This window comes from Pelodiscus sinensis, chromosome 4 (assembly GCF_052426305.1).
Source record: "Pelodiscus sinensis isolate ZL-2025 chromosome 4, ASM5242630v1, whole genome shotgun sequence".
Classification (NCBI taxonomy): domain Eukaryota; kingdom Metazoa; phylum Chordata; order Testudines; family Trionychidae; genus Pelodiscus; species Pelodiscus sinensis.
In genome coordinates this window covers 17,436,657-17,453,409 of record NC_143055.1, presented here as the reverse complement: position 1 = coordinate 17,453,409, position 16,753 = coordinate 17,436,657, and the positions used below count along the sequence as shown (strand labels likewise).

Sequence of the window (16,753 nt, the reverse complement as noted above, 5' to 3'; positions counted from 1 at the left end):
GGTTAAATCATCTGGCAACCCTACTTCCTGTAAGGCCCCGCCCCTTCCTGTTTAGGCCCAGGGCTACTTCACAAATTTTTGAAGTGGCCCCCGGGCAAAAATTAGTGCCCACCCCGGCCAAGGACTTGCCTCCTACATCATATGCATCCCTCCCAATCCGTGTAGTTCTCCAGAGCTCTACAAGAGGCATAGGACCATTTAGGAAGAAACCCTGGGCTTTGGTAGGGAACGCTACTCCAGCTTTGGTTGCAGGAGTCTGAGAGACTGAAGGAAGAGATAATCATCCCAGCCTGGCTCCTTTTCAGACATGCACATATAGAAGGTTTCTGTTAATAGTCACCATGGTTTTCACTGGCACATACATACTGCTGCCAATTGCTTTTTGCCAGCAAGAAGTGTGGGGCTCAGAACTGCACACTAGGAATGTGTCCTGGTAACTGGTTACCTGATAAGCATCATCCTCATCCTTACCAGGTAATGCTTACTGGTTAACTGGTGCCTGGGATCAGCCCTCCACCTGTGGTGCACTGCCAAAGCCAGCAGCCCTCTGGGCTGGGGCTGCTCCAGCCAGGCTGGGCCCATCCACTGCCCTACCGATTAAATGGGATTTTACATGTCTACTGCACACAAGAGCCTAGGATGAAGTACTCAGAATACATTGCCCTGGGAGTTAGGGAAGAGACCTAAATGATCAAAATGTATCACAGATGGTCCATGACATGGCTTCCATTTATGCAATAAACCAAGAACACTGGACAAAGATTAACTGATGGGTCTGCCCAAGTCTGGTGGAAAAAGCACTTTCATGTTGCCACAAGCCACATGATTTTACAGCTCTCTGTTTTGGCACACTGGCCTAACTGACCATTGTATAACCAAAGAGAATCCAGTTCTTCATGGCAAGGCCTTCATGTAAATCTAGCGGTTACCTTCTGCTCTAAAAAAAGAAGCCTATTAGTCAAGGAGACCCAGAATGTAAGCTATACATATAGGGGGCAAAATGTGTGGTTTTTCTTTTTAAGTTAAGAAAAAATTTTCCTTTTGTAATTCTACCCAGCATGTGTTTTGTGACACCTGCTGCTAAGAGATGAAGCCATTTACTATAAGCCACATTTTTTATATATATATTAGCAAAGAACAATAAATTGTGTTAAATCAGGCGTTTCTCTAAGTTAGGGCCAAATCCTGAGTAGTGCTAATGACTTGCTACACTTCCACTGCCTTCTACAGGCATTAAAAGGTGCTGAATGCTAGTTGGCAGATGCTGGTTACCTTGGAGGATCAGGCCCTAAATGAGCAGGTAATAGAAAGCCACAAACTGCTGCCGATGGCTTAGCTGGTACAATAACCCCCCAATTGCTGTTTACCTCTTGCAAGACACAGTACAGATTTATTACAGGGACAGACCTGTTTCAGAGATCTAATGCTGTAGGTAGGAGAAATGTTCTAGTCATACTGAATATCTGCCAAGGTACATAGCTGATTTAGAGTTCAAATACAAGACATTTATTTATTAACAACATACACACACAGTTTGCCTTGCAGAAATATAAAGTGCATAATAACACACAAAACTAACACCTCTGAAGCATGTAATGATCCAGATTAATGGAACTGCAAGTAACAAGCACCAGAATTGAAAGAGCCTTACTGAAAAAGGAAAACAATGTGAGGCTAATGTTTGGGTCTGATTTCACCAGGAGTAGGAGAAGGTGTCGATTCAAAGGAGTTGTCTATACAGGCAGTCCCCGGGTTACATACAAGATAGGGACTGTAGGTTTGTTCTTAAGTTGAATCTGTATGTAAGTCGGAATTGGCAACCAGATTCAGCCGCTAATGAAACTGATCAGTTTCAACAGCGGCTGAATCTGGACGCCAGTTCCGACTTACATACAGATTCAACTTAAGAACCCCAGGCATCCCCAAGTCAGCTGCTGCTGAAACTGATCAGTTTCAACAGCAGCTGAATCTGGATGCCAGTTCTGACTTACATACAGATTCAACTTAAGAACCCCAGACATCCCCAAGTCAGCTGCTGCTGAAACTGATCAGCAGCTGATTCCAGGAAGCCCGGGGCAGGGGCTTCCTGTAGTCAGCCACTGGTCAGTTTCAGCAGCGGCTGACTTGGGGACGCCTGGGGCAGAGCAGCTTGGGTGCTGCTGGGTTGGTCCAGTAGCGCCGCCGCTCCTCGGCGCTACTGGACCAACCCAGCAGCACCCAAGCTGCTCTGCCCCAGGCGTCCTGATTCAGCCGCTGCTGAAACTGACCAGCAGTGGCTGAATCAGGACGCCTGGGGCAGAGCAGCTGGGGTGCTGCCGGGTTGGTCCAGTAGCGCCCAGAGCGGCGCTACAGGACCAACCGGCAGCGCCCCAGCTGCTGTACCACAGGCGTCCGGAGCAAAGCCGCGGAGCACGGGGGCAGCGGGACAGCCCAGACGCGCCGTGGCTGTCCTGCTGCCCTCGGGCTCCGCGGCTTTGCTCTGCTTTGCTCCCCCGTCTCCCTGGTCGGCGGCTTTGCTCTGCTTTGTCTGGGCTGTCCGCTGCCCGCGTGTTCCGCCACTTTGCTCCCCGTCCCCCTGGTCTGCAGACCAGGGAGACGGGGAGCAAAGCAAAGCCACAGAGCATGCAGGAAGCGGACAGCCCAGACGCGTCTGGGCTGTCCGCTGCCCGCGTGCTCCGCCGCTTTGCTTCCTCTCCCTGGTCTGCTGGAGACCAGGGAGACGGGCCCCGTTCGTAACTGCGGATCCGACATAAGTCGGATCCACGTAACTCGGGGACTGCCTGTACTTATGATATCAATGATTCTTGCCAATGGTTGCGCCTTCCCACAACAAGCTAGCTAGTAAAGAAAAAAAGCATTAAACTAGTGTAAAAAAAAATACAGATGCAGATTCTACATTGATGCAAAATCAGTATAGCAACACACACACACACATAAAATCAGTATAGCATCACACACACACACATATATAGGAAGAAGGAGTTTGCCTAAACTGAAATACAAGGACAGGTTTAATACTATAGTTCAAGTGATACCCATCAAATCTATGTAGACTATTAGAAGGTCACCATCACCCTTAAGACCTTATAATAAATCATTTTATGACCTTCATTTATGACCTTCTAGATCACACATTATTATGGTGGCTAGGTATCAAATCTAGGGGAATTCTTATTTCCAATGCTACAGGCGATCACCTTTAACTCTGAATGAGATAAGATACCTCCATGGCACATTTCAAAAGACAGTTGATGCATTTGTGTTTTACAGGCAGGGAAACTGAGGCAGGGAGCTGCTGTCCCTTGTCCAAGGTCATTAAATGAGTTTGCAGCACAGACTGGACAAGCGCTCAGGTCTGCTGAGTGCATGATTGTGTCCTATGCACCTAGCTGCACAGTTCCCTATGTACATTCTAGAAATCTTCTGTTTTGAATAATAATTGTTATATGTGCTATATTGTAATAAAACGAACACAACACCTTCCTGAGTAGAAATGGGATGAACAATCTCTTTAAAGAAACAGTCTATGAATTCAAGAAAAAGCCATTACCTGTGTCTTCAGACTCATCATCATCATCTTCATCATCACCTGATGATGGAGAATCTTGGAAGAGAAGAAAAAAAAGTCACTTGTTGTGCTGCTACTATCAGCAACACTATTTCAGTTTTCCATTTTCTTGATCCCACTACCAAAAACAGTAGATCAAACTCTACCATTTTCTCACACCACTACGGAGCAGACTCTCAGGAGGCAGCTTCCTCCATGTGCGAAACGCTGCCCCTTTGTGTCCCCCCTCCCCACCCACACACACACTCTCCACAACTGCATGTTTGGGCACAAGTGAGAGGAGTTTCACATTTGTCCAAAAAGGGATCTATCACTTCTGCGTAATGGAGACTGATGGACAAATCCCATAGCTGTGTGCATGCCAAAACGGAGTAGCCTGACTGAACACTAGGTCCTGTGTGTCTCACAAACTGCAGGGTCTATTTGTGAGGATTCTTTTTATTTTGTTTTTTGCAGAACCTAAGATTTCATCCAAGAGAATAAAAGGAGGAGCTCCTCCTTTTCACTACTATAGCCTTTCCCGTGCAGAAGGATCCAAGCAGGAGAAGCGTGAATTGTTTCTCTCAATCTTGTGAAGCCCTGAGCTTGCAAAGACTTACTGGCCTGCTTAATATTACTGAAACAAATAGTCTTGCTGATGTCATATTGCTATGGGTGCATTGAATGGTGCATTAAATTAAACATGTGTGTTAAGTCTGTGAAGGCTTAAGATGACCACAGGTTGAACATCTCTAGTCTGGTACCCGCAGGGCTTGACTAGTACCATAACAGGAGATCTGTATTGTCTAACAGCATTACCAACACTTCTGCTGCTTACTGGGCTCTTAGAAGAGATTTAGGATAAATTAGAGCTAAATGACAACACAGAACACTGAGAGCCAGGACTAGTGGCTGTAAACAAACTTTATGGGACCACAGAAAACTTGGCCACAACCATGATAAATGGTCATCTGGCTAATTAAAATCATGCCAAATCATGGATATTGCCGGACCAGAGAGTGCCAGACTTGAGAAGCTCAGCCTGTAGTGAACTAGTGTAATGATGAAACCAGAAGAGTCACTCAATTACATTTTATTTCCTTTCCATTTCGCACATTTTTCCTGACACGTTTTTCTCCAGAGAAGGTATTTCCAGTAACGTTCTTGGGATCTGGGAACTGAGTATTACAAAGGGGAAGATACCTCAGATAGAAAGATACAGAACCCTGCCATGTTACTCTGAGACACAACTGCAACATGGTGCATTCATTAACAGCCAGGAGAGATGGGACAGGTCTACACTATAAATTTACATCAGCACAGCTGCACCACTATCACATATTAGGTAAACAGGTCTCAGAGGGGCAGTTGTGTTCATCTGTATCCGTAATCATGGAGCCCTACGGTACTTTAACAGATTTTTACCCACAAAAGCTTGCGCCCAAATAATGCTGTTAGTCTTTAAGATGCCAGGACTCCTCATTATTTTTGTGTTTGGTAAAGGCACTTTAAGTTTGATAGGAGCTCTCCTGTTGGCTTAGTAAAGCTCACCTCTGCCTTAGCTCACCTCTGCAAAAGGGATAACTATATTGGCAGGAGAAGCTTTCCTGCTGATGCAGCATTATCTACATGGGGTTTCAGCCAGTTTAACACCAACATTCGGGTGTGGATTTTTCATACATGCAGATCCAGCCTAGAAAACCAAGGACTTCGCGCACGTCCAACTCTACCCGCCAATGGAGCTGTTAGTGCTTTCATCTCAGAAGAGACTTGGCACACACATTTGCAACGGCCAGGATATGATGCTCAAAGAGGCATGAGCAGTGGAACAGCAATACTGGGTGGGAGCAGTTATTTTACATGTTATTCTGTGGTACTCTGTAGATACACAGGGAGGTGGGACTTGAGGACAATCTATACGGATGCACCTCCCTCCCAGAAGGGGGACGTGGCAGTCTTTTGTAGTTACTACAGCTGAGCAGATTTCTCAACGGAAAAATTCCGTGGCACCGAATGGTGCATGCTCCCTGGTTCTGCCACCCCGCGCTACAAAGCTCTGACCATTCAAAGGGGCTCTGAAGTATCTAGGTGTCAGGTCTGATCAGAGACACCATGTTGAATGCAGATGGCACTAGGTGGGCTCTGCTCTGCTATACCAGTATTTGAAGAAGCGGGATCAAATAGAAGACCAAAATCTGGGGCATCCTGTAATGGAGCACTTTGCAAGCATGAGGCCCAACAAGACATTTATTTCCTCACTCCCCCAGCCACACAGTTGGCTAACACTGGGTCCCAACCAACAGGCCACTACACAACATCCAATAATGCCACCATCAGATATTTCAGATGGTAAACTCCCCATAATAATGGGCTAATCCACCTGAAGGGGCCGCTTATTTGATATATAAAGTATTTCCTTTTGCCAGCTGAAAATCTGCTCTTTTCATTTCATTAGCTCTCAAAGGAATAATGGGAGAACTTAGTTTGTCGACTCTAGACCAGGGCTACTCAACTTTGGAAGCCCCAGGGGCCACAAAGATACTCACAGCATGTGAAGCGGGCTGCAACTTAAGTGTGGTTGCATATACATTCAAATATATATGCAAATAGCTTCTTTCACAGTGACGGGCATGAATACAAAGGACTTCCCACAATGCCCCAGCACTCCCGGTACCTCCTCCCTGGGGGCTAGAATGCTCACGCTACCTGGGAGACACCTCACCATTGTGGAGCGTGTTCCCACTGGAGGCCATATTCAAAGGATCCCACCTGTGGGTTGGGTGTTGAGCCCTGCATACATACAAACCGCACCGCGGGCCGCAAATAAATGGTTTTGCTCTAGACGTGTTGAGTAGCCTTGTTCTAGTCTAGACTATATATTAAATTAATACCCCACTGTCATGTCATTTCTTGTTAGCTCCGCTTTAAGCTACTCAAACCCAATCTTTCCAATTCTCTCCTCATACCCAAGGCTCTCTAGTAGGGATGTAAAATCTCATCTAATTAGTTAACTGATTAACTGTCAAGTTTAACCAGTTAACCGATTAAATGTGGGTGGGCGGGAGGGCTTCTAGGCTGGTTAACCATCACATTCCTACTCTCTGGGCACTTTCACTACCCTTCTCTGGATCTCTTCTTTTTTGGTTATATCCTTTCTGCAGTGGGATACATTCTTTTTGAGACCAAAACAGCATGTGCCAGGTGAGACCATATCACTAATAAGTAATGGCTTTATGATATGTTCTGTATCTACCTGCATCATTTAACAGCATGTTTGCATTTATTGTGCTGTATACAAGGTTGTTTGTTCTTTTCATCTGAATGACTACTGTTAGTTTTAGAACCATCCACCTGTAAAACAGTGCCCCGAAGCCTGCTTGTAACATTTTGCATTATTCATTGCCTCTTCAAATAATCACCAGTAAACATAAAAGAGGCATAATATTATGCAGCGACTTTTACAATTTTTAGACTGTAGGAAATTCTATGAATGCTCAACATGTGACCAGAAATGTAATGCATCCAGTTTAGCCAAGTCAAGCATAAAATAAGTTTTTGTAATTTTTATTTTATATAATTTTCTATCCAGCTGACTGATAACTAATAAGCTAATAAAGGTATCACAGTTCTCCAGAGTCTGTAGAACTCTGCAGAATATTCACTGTATAGGAATACATGACTTACCATATTGCATTAGATTACTGGGGCACCATATGTAGCATCCTGTCTTTGGCCAAGAATCATTTAAGTATGTGCACAACTTTCGCATGTGTTAAATCACAGGACTTAAGTCCCACTAAAATCCCATGGGATTTGTGAAAGTTGTGTGTCTAATAAAGCACGTGCAAGTACTCTGCTGAACTGGGAACTTTTCACAGTATCTGCTACAGGAAGGCAAAAACTGCTGCACAAGGGAGAGAAAAGGGGTAAAATCCTTCCTGCCCTCGCATCTTGAAAGCATGAGGTTTGGCAACTCTTATTTTGTCATGATGATTATAACGATATTTATATGAATTAAGATGCACCAGTCCCAACTGTATGGTAGCAACACATTCTTAAATACTGCAGATGGCGTTTTCTTTTCCCTATCAAGGAAGGTGAGATCACTGACAAACAACCAGTCCATCTCATCTTACTCAAAATGAGAAGGACTGTTGAGAAGGACTAGAATCCAAGATTTTAAAAAATGGTTGTCTACAGTGAAGAAACTAAGTTCATATTCACATACCTAAAGAAGTGGGCTGACATCCGACTGAAACTTTCAATTCAGAGGGAACTGCTAAGCATATGCTACTTAAAAAGAAAAAATCAGGTCACATGTGCAGAGGCTTAAATATGACCACAGGACCTTAGCATTAGGCACTTGTTTTTTAAAATGCTGACCTGGATTTTCAAAAGATGTTTTCTCACAGTAGCGAAATGCAGCAAGTGTTAGTAACATGGGACCTTTCCTGCCATAACTTCACACACCAATCAGCTGTAAGGGAGGATCTGTGCATGGAAGGACTGAACTGACATGCATGCTAGTCAAGATCAGTCATGAAGGTTTCTCTTTTTTGGGGAGAGGGATGTAAGTGTTAATGTTTGTAGTTGGGAAATGGTGCAGTGCTGATTCTCACCCACACCCAGGCTGTGTCTACATTGGCATGATCTTGCGCCAAAGCAGCTGCTTTTGCGCAAAAACATGCTACCTGTCTTCACTGGTGGGGAATTCTTGCGCAAGAACACGTTCTAATGTGTGAAACCAGTGCTTCTTGCGCAAGAACTATGACGCTCCCGCTCAGGAATAAGTCCTCTTGCGCAACTGTTCTTGCACAAAAGGCCAGTGTAGACATGCAACATGAATTTCTTGCGCAAGAAAGCCCGATGGCTACAATGGCCATCAGAGCTTTCTTGCGCAAGAGAGCGTCTACACTGGCACGGATGCTCTTGCGCAAAAGCACATCTCTTGCGCAAAGGCACATGCCAGTGTAGACGCTCTCTTGTGCAAATACTTTAACACAAGAACTCTTGCGTTAAAGAGTATTTGCGCAAGATCATGCCAATGTAGACGTAGTCCCAGAGTCCTGTGTTTTAAAGACAAAGCTTAAGAAGGTGCTAAGTCTATTCATACATCAGTCTATTATTTAATTAACCTTTACTTTACAAGGCAATAATGTTGAGCCTGACTTCCAAATCAAAATGTTAATGAAAAAGGTGATTCATTTACTGCTTATGATGGAGGGTATATGGAGGCCCTGGGTTAATTTGGACCTGAGAGGCTAATTATGTTATCTGACTGCATTGGAGGGAAAAGTAGGCTTAGCTGCCCAGGAAGACCAGCTGCCCAGGACCAAGCTGTTTAATATAAAGCAAGGGTGGAAATATCAGTGGGGGAGGGGGCACACAAGTGATAAGTAAAGTGAGAAGCACCTGACTGGGAGAAAGACACTCCCCACATTCTCCTTGCACACCGGAAGAGGGGGCAGGCTAGTAGATTGTCTGCTTCCAGCCCTATGGGTGAGTGGCAGCGATGCTGGAGTGCCAGCACACGTGCCCCAATGTGGAGCCTCAGGAGCTGGATGCAGGCAAGCCAGGGGCTGGAGGCTCCCCATCCCTAGTATAAAGTCAGGAGGTCAAGAGCAGCGGAGAGCTATAAGGAGAGTGCGCATAGTCGCTCTCTCTAGGAATAGAGGAAGGGAGGAAGAGGGAGGAGAATAAACTCTGGGATCCTAGCCCTGCAAGAAAGGTCAACCAAGAAGGGAAGTTATGGGGAAGAAAGGCTGAGAGAGAGGCTGGATAGGAAGAGGCCCAGGGAATCAGCAACAAAAGGAACTATGCAAAGCATACATTAACATAGTCATCTGGCCCTCCTGCATTAATCTAATGAGGGCCTGGAAAGATCATTAAGAGGGAAGCTCTCTCAGAGACACTAGGTACCATGTATTAAACGGAGATTTTTGATATGCAAGTCTACAGATTCAAAGGACTTGTTTTTGCTCAATAACAGAGAAAACACTGGTTTGTTACTACCACTACCAGTATAACTCAGTCACTCTGGCACAGAATCGTACGGAACAAGTATTTAAATACCTAAGGAATGCTAACTAACCACTGGTGTTACTTTTAAAATGCAGGAATGTAAACCCCACTCTCTCAGATTACAATCTCACTTGGAGTTGAACACTAAGCAATCAGTAATAATTATGAAGAAACATAAGCGAATATAACAGGCGCCACTACGGCCACCCAATGTAAAGGCTTCAAAGTTTAATACAAACATGGCTGACAGCTCAAGCTGAAACTCCCGCATTAGCAGCACTTTGAATGTAATGACACTGAGCTAACAGAATCAAAGATGCATAATGCTGGCAGAACGGTGGGTCAGGTTACTCACTTGCTCTCAAGCTGTTATAAGCTATTATTAGCCAAGAAGAAAAACACAGGGGCTTAAACTTTTAAAAGCACAAGATTATCACTCTTTCCACTATTAAAAACAATTTCTCACTTTACCACTTTTTTGTCTGATAGCTGTTTCACTTGTGCAGCTGCCTTTTCCTGCCTCTGTGTTGCCCCTTGAACTCAAAAGCATTTTAATGTCACTTAGAAAAAAAAATGCAAACATTTCTAACAACCAGAAGTTTCCTATTCCCAATAATCACACCTAGGTAAAAGAAAATCTTTGAAGAGTCAAATACTTCTTTAACCATCTAATTGATAATGACCCTGAAATGTTCACAGTGATCTCCAATAATGTTCAATTAAAAGCAGATGTTTGTCAAGATTCACTGAAAATGTCATTTCCTTAAACTATTTGGATTTCATCATATGTGACAGGACAGTGTGGGTCTCCAGAATACATCTGTTTGGTTATCACTATGGGGACAGTGGAAGAGTGACTTTGTATCGTAAAAGGTTAGGGACACATTTTCAAAAGTAGCTGCCTCCATTTTTGAATGTTCATTTTGAGACATTCTGGCCAATATACTCAAAAGTATTTTAGGCACCCAAGTACCTTTAAGGATCTGAATCCAAGACCCCGTTTACTGCTACACTTGGCACTCAACTCCAAAGGAAGTAAATGAAGATATGGACTCTTGGAACCTCGTTATCCCAATACAGAGGTTCTCAAATTGGGGGTCATGATCCTCAGGGAAGGGGGGAGTCACGAGGTTATGACATGGGGCTTTGCATGATGTCAACCTCCAGCTCCAGATATCGCTTTCTCCCCAGCATTAATAATATTAAATATAAGAAAAATATGTTTTCATTTATATGGGGATCACATCAAAGGCATGCTGTGTGAAAAGGGTCACCCATACAAAAGTTGGAGAACCTCTGTCTCCATCTATTGAATCAGGATTATCATCAATTAATGACACCGATGTTTATCCCACCACATGTCCAGTAGTCTTAAATAATGAATGGTGGTCCTAGCTAGTTATCTAGTAATGACGTGTCAGAAAGACACATTCTGGCATTCTAGAATTCAGGAACGTTTGGAGCCACTTGTGGTCCTCCAGCCCTCATTATCCTAATCACACAAAAAAAATTAGGCAGATTACAGTAGCCATTTCACTGATCCACATTTGTTTGAAAACTTTGGTGTGTACCATTTAATGCTACTGAAAACCAAGAGCCCATTCCTGCTAGAATGAGCACACACTGCATATATTTGAGGTCCGTACTCTGGATGTCACAACAGAATCCACGAGCTGCCACGTGGAAATAACTGGGAAATGAGGGGACACATAAAAAAGGTTATGAAGAACCCTTAGCAGGAAGGGCAGACCAGTCCAACACAGAACAGCATGAGGAAGCAGCAGCTACTGAGGGGTATGTCTACCCTATACAGTTTTTTTTTTGGGGGGGGGGGGGGGAAACAGATGTTTTCCCGAAAAACTTTCACTTACGTTCACACTGCAATCGCGTTCGACCAAAAAAAAAAAAAAATCAAAAGAGAGGGGTTTTTCCTGACATCGGTAAACCTCTTTCTACGAGAAAGAAGCCTTTTTCTGAAAGAGCTCTTTCAGAAATAGACGTGTGTAGATGAAGAAGAGGGAATTCTTTTGAAAAAAAGAGGAAAAAGCACAGATGCCCTGGTGGCCACTCCATCCACAGTAATCACAGCTTAAATGCGAGATAGCGTCCATTCAGTGTAGCTCGCTTTTTCAATGTGCTTTTGCTGTGTAGACGCTCTTTTTTGGAAGAAGTTTTTTTGGAAGATCTCTTCTGGAAAAGCTTCTTCCAAAATAATCTGCAGTCTAGGCGTAGCCTGACAGAGGGATAAAGAGGCCAGAGGGAATGAAGTGTACATTCTTAAGAGTGAGAGTAATTAACTACTGGACAATTATCAAGGGCCATGGTGGATTCTCCATCACTGACACCTTTTAAAAATCAAGATTGGATGTTTTTCTACAAAAATATTCTCTTGGAAGTATTTTGGGAAAGTCTGAGGGCCTGTACTATACAAGAAGTTAGATTAGATGAATTATCGCCATTTCCCTTCTGACTTGAGAATCCATGGAAGCCTGTTTTTCCAGCTGTTGTGCAAATATTAATGCAATAAGGATGTAGCACATAAAGATACATTTCACAATCTGATTAAATACAAGATTTCCAAATGGATTGTGTACAAAAATGACATTTCTGAAATGAACCCGCAAAAGCTATCTTGTGGTTGGAGAGGAAGTGCTATCTAATATATAAGAGGAGTCAGGACTCCTGCATTCAATTCCTGACTTTGGCGTTAACTTGCTCTCTGACCCTGAAAAAAAAGTAATATCCTCAGTAACCCTCAGTTTTCCCAGCCATAAAATACCTCAAAGGCGTGTGTGTGTGTATCATGTAAGGTACTTTATAAAGTACTGTGAACTAAATATCAGCAAGCATTCAGGGCAAGAGAGGGTTTAATCTGTATTATAACAGCACTTCCAATGCTCCCATACTGTGAGTCTCTAGACTTACAGAAAAGTGGTTTGCATTTTTGCCTATTTTGACTTTGCTAGAAATTGAGAACTCATATAGAAGCAGACATCAGAAGAAATAGCCATCTGTTCAAGCTAAACATTTTTTTTAAAAGCATTATAGCACTCACCTGTTACTCTAACTGTAAAGTTACCCAGAACATCACTGGAATGTCGTGGCTTACAACTGTACAGTCCAGAGTCATCATAGGACACATTAATTATCTTCAACAGTTTTTGTCCAATGTGAGTTCTGTTGCTAGGTGCAATCCCAATACCATCTTTGAACCAGAAAACTGACATAGAAGAGCCCTGGGTGTTACAGGAAAGTTCAATGGTATCTCCACTTCCAAACACCAGTTCCTCCAGAAAGGTAGTCTCGCTCCCCAGATCTTCTGTGATGGAAAAGAAAATAAATAACTAAATAAACAAGGCAGGCATCAAAGAACAATCAAAGACCCTAGCACAACTGATGACAGCAGCCACAGCACCTGTATCCTAGGTAATCTCATGCACATAGGATCCAAGAGATGAAAACTGCAGGAATGCCATCAACTGGTGAAAAAGCAATGGTTTGCTTTACTCAGGTAACAGCATTTGGCACTGTACAGGTGCTCTGTAGACAGAGTACTTTAGTAATGTCTCACTTAGATATACTGACCTGGCACCATAACCAGCTTGCTTTATTCCCTTTGAATAGGGTCAATGAAATGAATGGAATAAAAGCAAAGTTGCAGAACTAAACCAGTGGGTGCCATCAGTGAAATAAATGGTTCTGGAATTAGTGCTGTCAATGAAATAAATGGTTCTGGAAATAGTGCTGCCAAGTTTGCAACTTGTTCCCTAGAGCCTCATGTTACAATATGCCAAGAGTCAATAGGACTGAGGCAGGAGTAGGCAGGATTGGGCTTTTTTAATTTTTTTGCAGTGGTGTCAACATTGCCATTACAAGCCTCTCTCTCTTTTGAGGTTTGTTATTCAGCTAGACATGTTCTGTAAGCCAAAGCTTATATTAGGTATCAGTCCTGGGGCTATTTCTCTTTCTTCAATTAAATAAATGTTATTTTGCCTAATTTAGTTTTGGGGGCTTTTAAAAGACAGACAAATAGTTCACAAGGGAGGATGATTTCAGCTCCCTTATTTGGGTATCCTATGGCAAGTGGTTAACCCAAGGGACTTTAATATCTAGGATGAAATCCTAGCCCCAGTGAATGTCAATGTCAAAGTTCCCACACACTGCAAGAAGAGCAAGATTTCACCCCTTACGTTAATACATGACCTTTCACTTCAGAACACTTCATACAACACTATGCTTCTCCTACTATCACCTCCATGTTTCCTGTCCCAGGTGGGATCTCCACAATAAGTTATTTAAGTTGCTGTTGTCCTCTGCCCCATACCTTCCCATTCCCACTGCTTGTCAGAACTAAGCCCTGCCCTTCTCTTGATCCCCCAGCAAGCAGGAAGACAGAAAACACACAAACAAAACAAAAACCCCATCCCGTAGAAATGCAGTCATGCACAAAGTTCTATAGTTTCGTTTCTGGCAAGACTAGAGAGGCTGTCTTCACTCCTCCTTATGGCAGGAAAAAGCCAGACAAAACGGGCAAAATATGGGATAGCCTACAGGATGTAGTGCATCCTGGGTGGGCTGGGGCAAACAAGTCCCTGACCTGAAGGGCTTATGGACCAGACTCCAAACCCTAGTCCCCTGAGAGTTGCACACATTTCAGTGGGCACACTCACATGAGTAAGGATTTGGCCCTTACTGTGGTCATACTTTACAATGCAGAACACCCACAGACTCTCCTATGCTTAGTACGGTTGGAATGCTTCCTGGAACACACAGACCTTAAAGGAGACTTTGTTTCATAAATGAGGCAGTGAGATAGTGTGCACAGAATGGGTGTAAGAGACTCCCAGAGAGAAGTCTGGGCACAGCACAGGGGCAGGAGGAATTTTAAAAAGTGAATGGACCCATTCAATACATTTGAAATAGCCACTCCTTTTGCAGCCAAACTTTCTCTCTCTAGTCAGCCAGGAGCTGCACAGACAAAACAAACCCCAAGGCTCAGGGCTGTGGAGGACCATGCTCTACCCCTGAGCAAGGTGGAGAAGTGTGCCCCTAGAAGAGGACACCTTGGCAGAAGGGACGGGGGCTGGAACTAGCCTCCCCCAGCCAGCCAGCCTTTCAGGGGTGTTCAGAGAGCGTGGCTCAGGTGGAAATTTAAAGGACCCTCAGGCTCTAGCCACCTCTACAGTAGCAGCAGCCCAGGGAGTCCCGGGCCCCTTTTAAATTGCTGGGCCTAGGGATAGCTGCCCCTTGCCCTTTTCCCCTCCCTGGTCGGTAGACCTGCTAAGGCTGGACACAAAACTTGAGGCCTCTTTATTCAACAAAGATGTTCCAAAACACAGTGGCATGTAGGCACAATACTTCAGTTTAATGGGCAGTTACTGTAGCAGAATGCTTTCATGTTTAATTTTATACAAGATGGTGATAAAAGAATTTTAAAGCCTAGTTGTTTCCCAGTGGTAGGCTATTTAACCTCCATCCATTTTAACACGTTATACGAACACACAGACTACCAAGTCCAGTCTGATTTTACATTAGCACTGATTTTACACTGGTGTTACTTTTTACTTCACAGTTACTCCCAGCTTACATCAATTAAGAATCAATGCACTGCCAATGAACCTCCAGGTGAAACTCTGGACCTGCCAAAGTCAATTGTGACAATTTCAACGGAACTAGGTCATTCAAAGATGGGTCCAAACCTATGATTGAAATACACCTTGAATTTGGCTCAGACATAAACCTGAATACTTTGATATGGATGTGTTGCTCAGTTGTTTTCTTGAAAACAGGTGCCTCATGACTTTGCAGCTTTGTGATCAGACTTCATACCCAAGATGCACCATGGTCTCTGCTCTTAGAGATGACACATCATATAACTTGAAGGAACTTTGGGAGGTCATCAAGTCAAGTCCCCTGCAGTCATGACAAGACCAAGCACCATCTAGATCAGGGTGGAAAACCTTTTTTTGGGGTCAGGGGCTAATGACCCACAGAAAAATCAGTCAGGGGCTACATCCAAGTGAGAAGCAAAAAAGCAAAAAAACCAAAACAAAACACCTCCTCACTAACATGGGCTTCAACTAAGAAAGAAAAAGATACCCTCCACACTCTCTTCACACACCAGTGCCTTGGGGGGTCCAGGTTAGTAGACTGTATGCACTCCAGCCCTGTGGGGGAAGCCCAGAGTATTGGGAGCCTGATCCAGGCAAACTGGGAGCCAACAACTGAGGTTCCCCACCGCTAATCTGGGTGTTTATCTAAGTTGTTCTTAAAAGTCTCCAATGATAGAGGATTCCACAACCTACTGAGGCAATTTATTCCTGTGCTTAATCATCCTGACAGCTAGGAAATTTTTCTTAATGTCCAACCTAAATCTCCTTTGCTCCAATTTAGGTACTTGAAAGCGGTTATGCCCTCTCTATCAATCTTTTCCAGACTAAACAAACCCAATTTTTTCAATCTCCTCTCATAGTTCATGTTTTCTAGACCTTTAATCATTTTTGTTGCTCTTCTCTGGACCCTCTCCAATTTCTCCACATATTTCCTGAAATCATGTGTCTTCCTGGCCACAACTCTGTATGGGAGATGAAATCTGATTAAGAGCCTGGCCCAAAGAGAATGGGAACAACTGACCTGGAATCCCCAAGAGATACTGCAGCAACGTTCCAAAATTGAAATTTCATTTTTCCAGTATTCCCATTGAACAACAGTTTCGAGGCAAAAACTCCTCACTGGCATCAGACCTGCAAGATCCCTCCGTGTTACACAACTGAGAAAAACGCTGCTAGCTAGTTAGTGTTTCCGTTTTAACTATGCATTTCCTTGATTTTGCTGTTTTGCACCACAACCTGACTATTACTTCAATTGCGCTAACTTATGGCCTACAATTTAAGGACCCCATTTATAGCTTCACACTTGCAAGCCTGAGTACTATGTGTTTATTGACCTTGATGGAAGCTCATACTAATTTAATCCATCAGAAAACAAACCCCATGCAGCTGCACAATTCATCCATGTAAAATACATGGTTTTACCCAAGTTGTTTGCCAAGTGATCAAGACTTGTATATTTTGGCTTTTGTATCATAAACTGACCAACAGGAACAAGCCCAGACTAAATGCTAACTGCACTGAATGAAACAGCCATTTAAGACTCAGTCTCCCTTTTAAAGCTGTCATGAAACAG

General features: G+C 43.6%; 1 protein-coding gene across 7 annotated transcripts in view; it reads right to left on the bottom strand.

Annotated features, from left to right (window-relative positions):
- The window catches only part of FGFR3 (fibroblast growth factor receptor 3), a 346,288-nt gene that overhangs the window by 41,213 nt on the left and 288,322 nt on the right, over positions 1-16,753 (bottom strand). For all 7 annotated transcript variants that reach the window (XM_089777768.1, XM_089777767.1, XM_075930897.2 and 4 more), the window contains 2 exons: positions 12,624-12,887; positions 3,551-3,604 (listed from right to left, as the gene is read on the bottom strand). In XM_089777768.1, the coding sequence (XP_089633894.1) occupies positions 3,551-3,604; positions 12,624-12,887 (318 nt within the window). The remainder of the gene's footprint in view (positions 1-3,550; positions 3,605-12,623; positions 12,888-16,753) is intronic.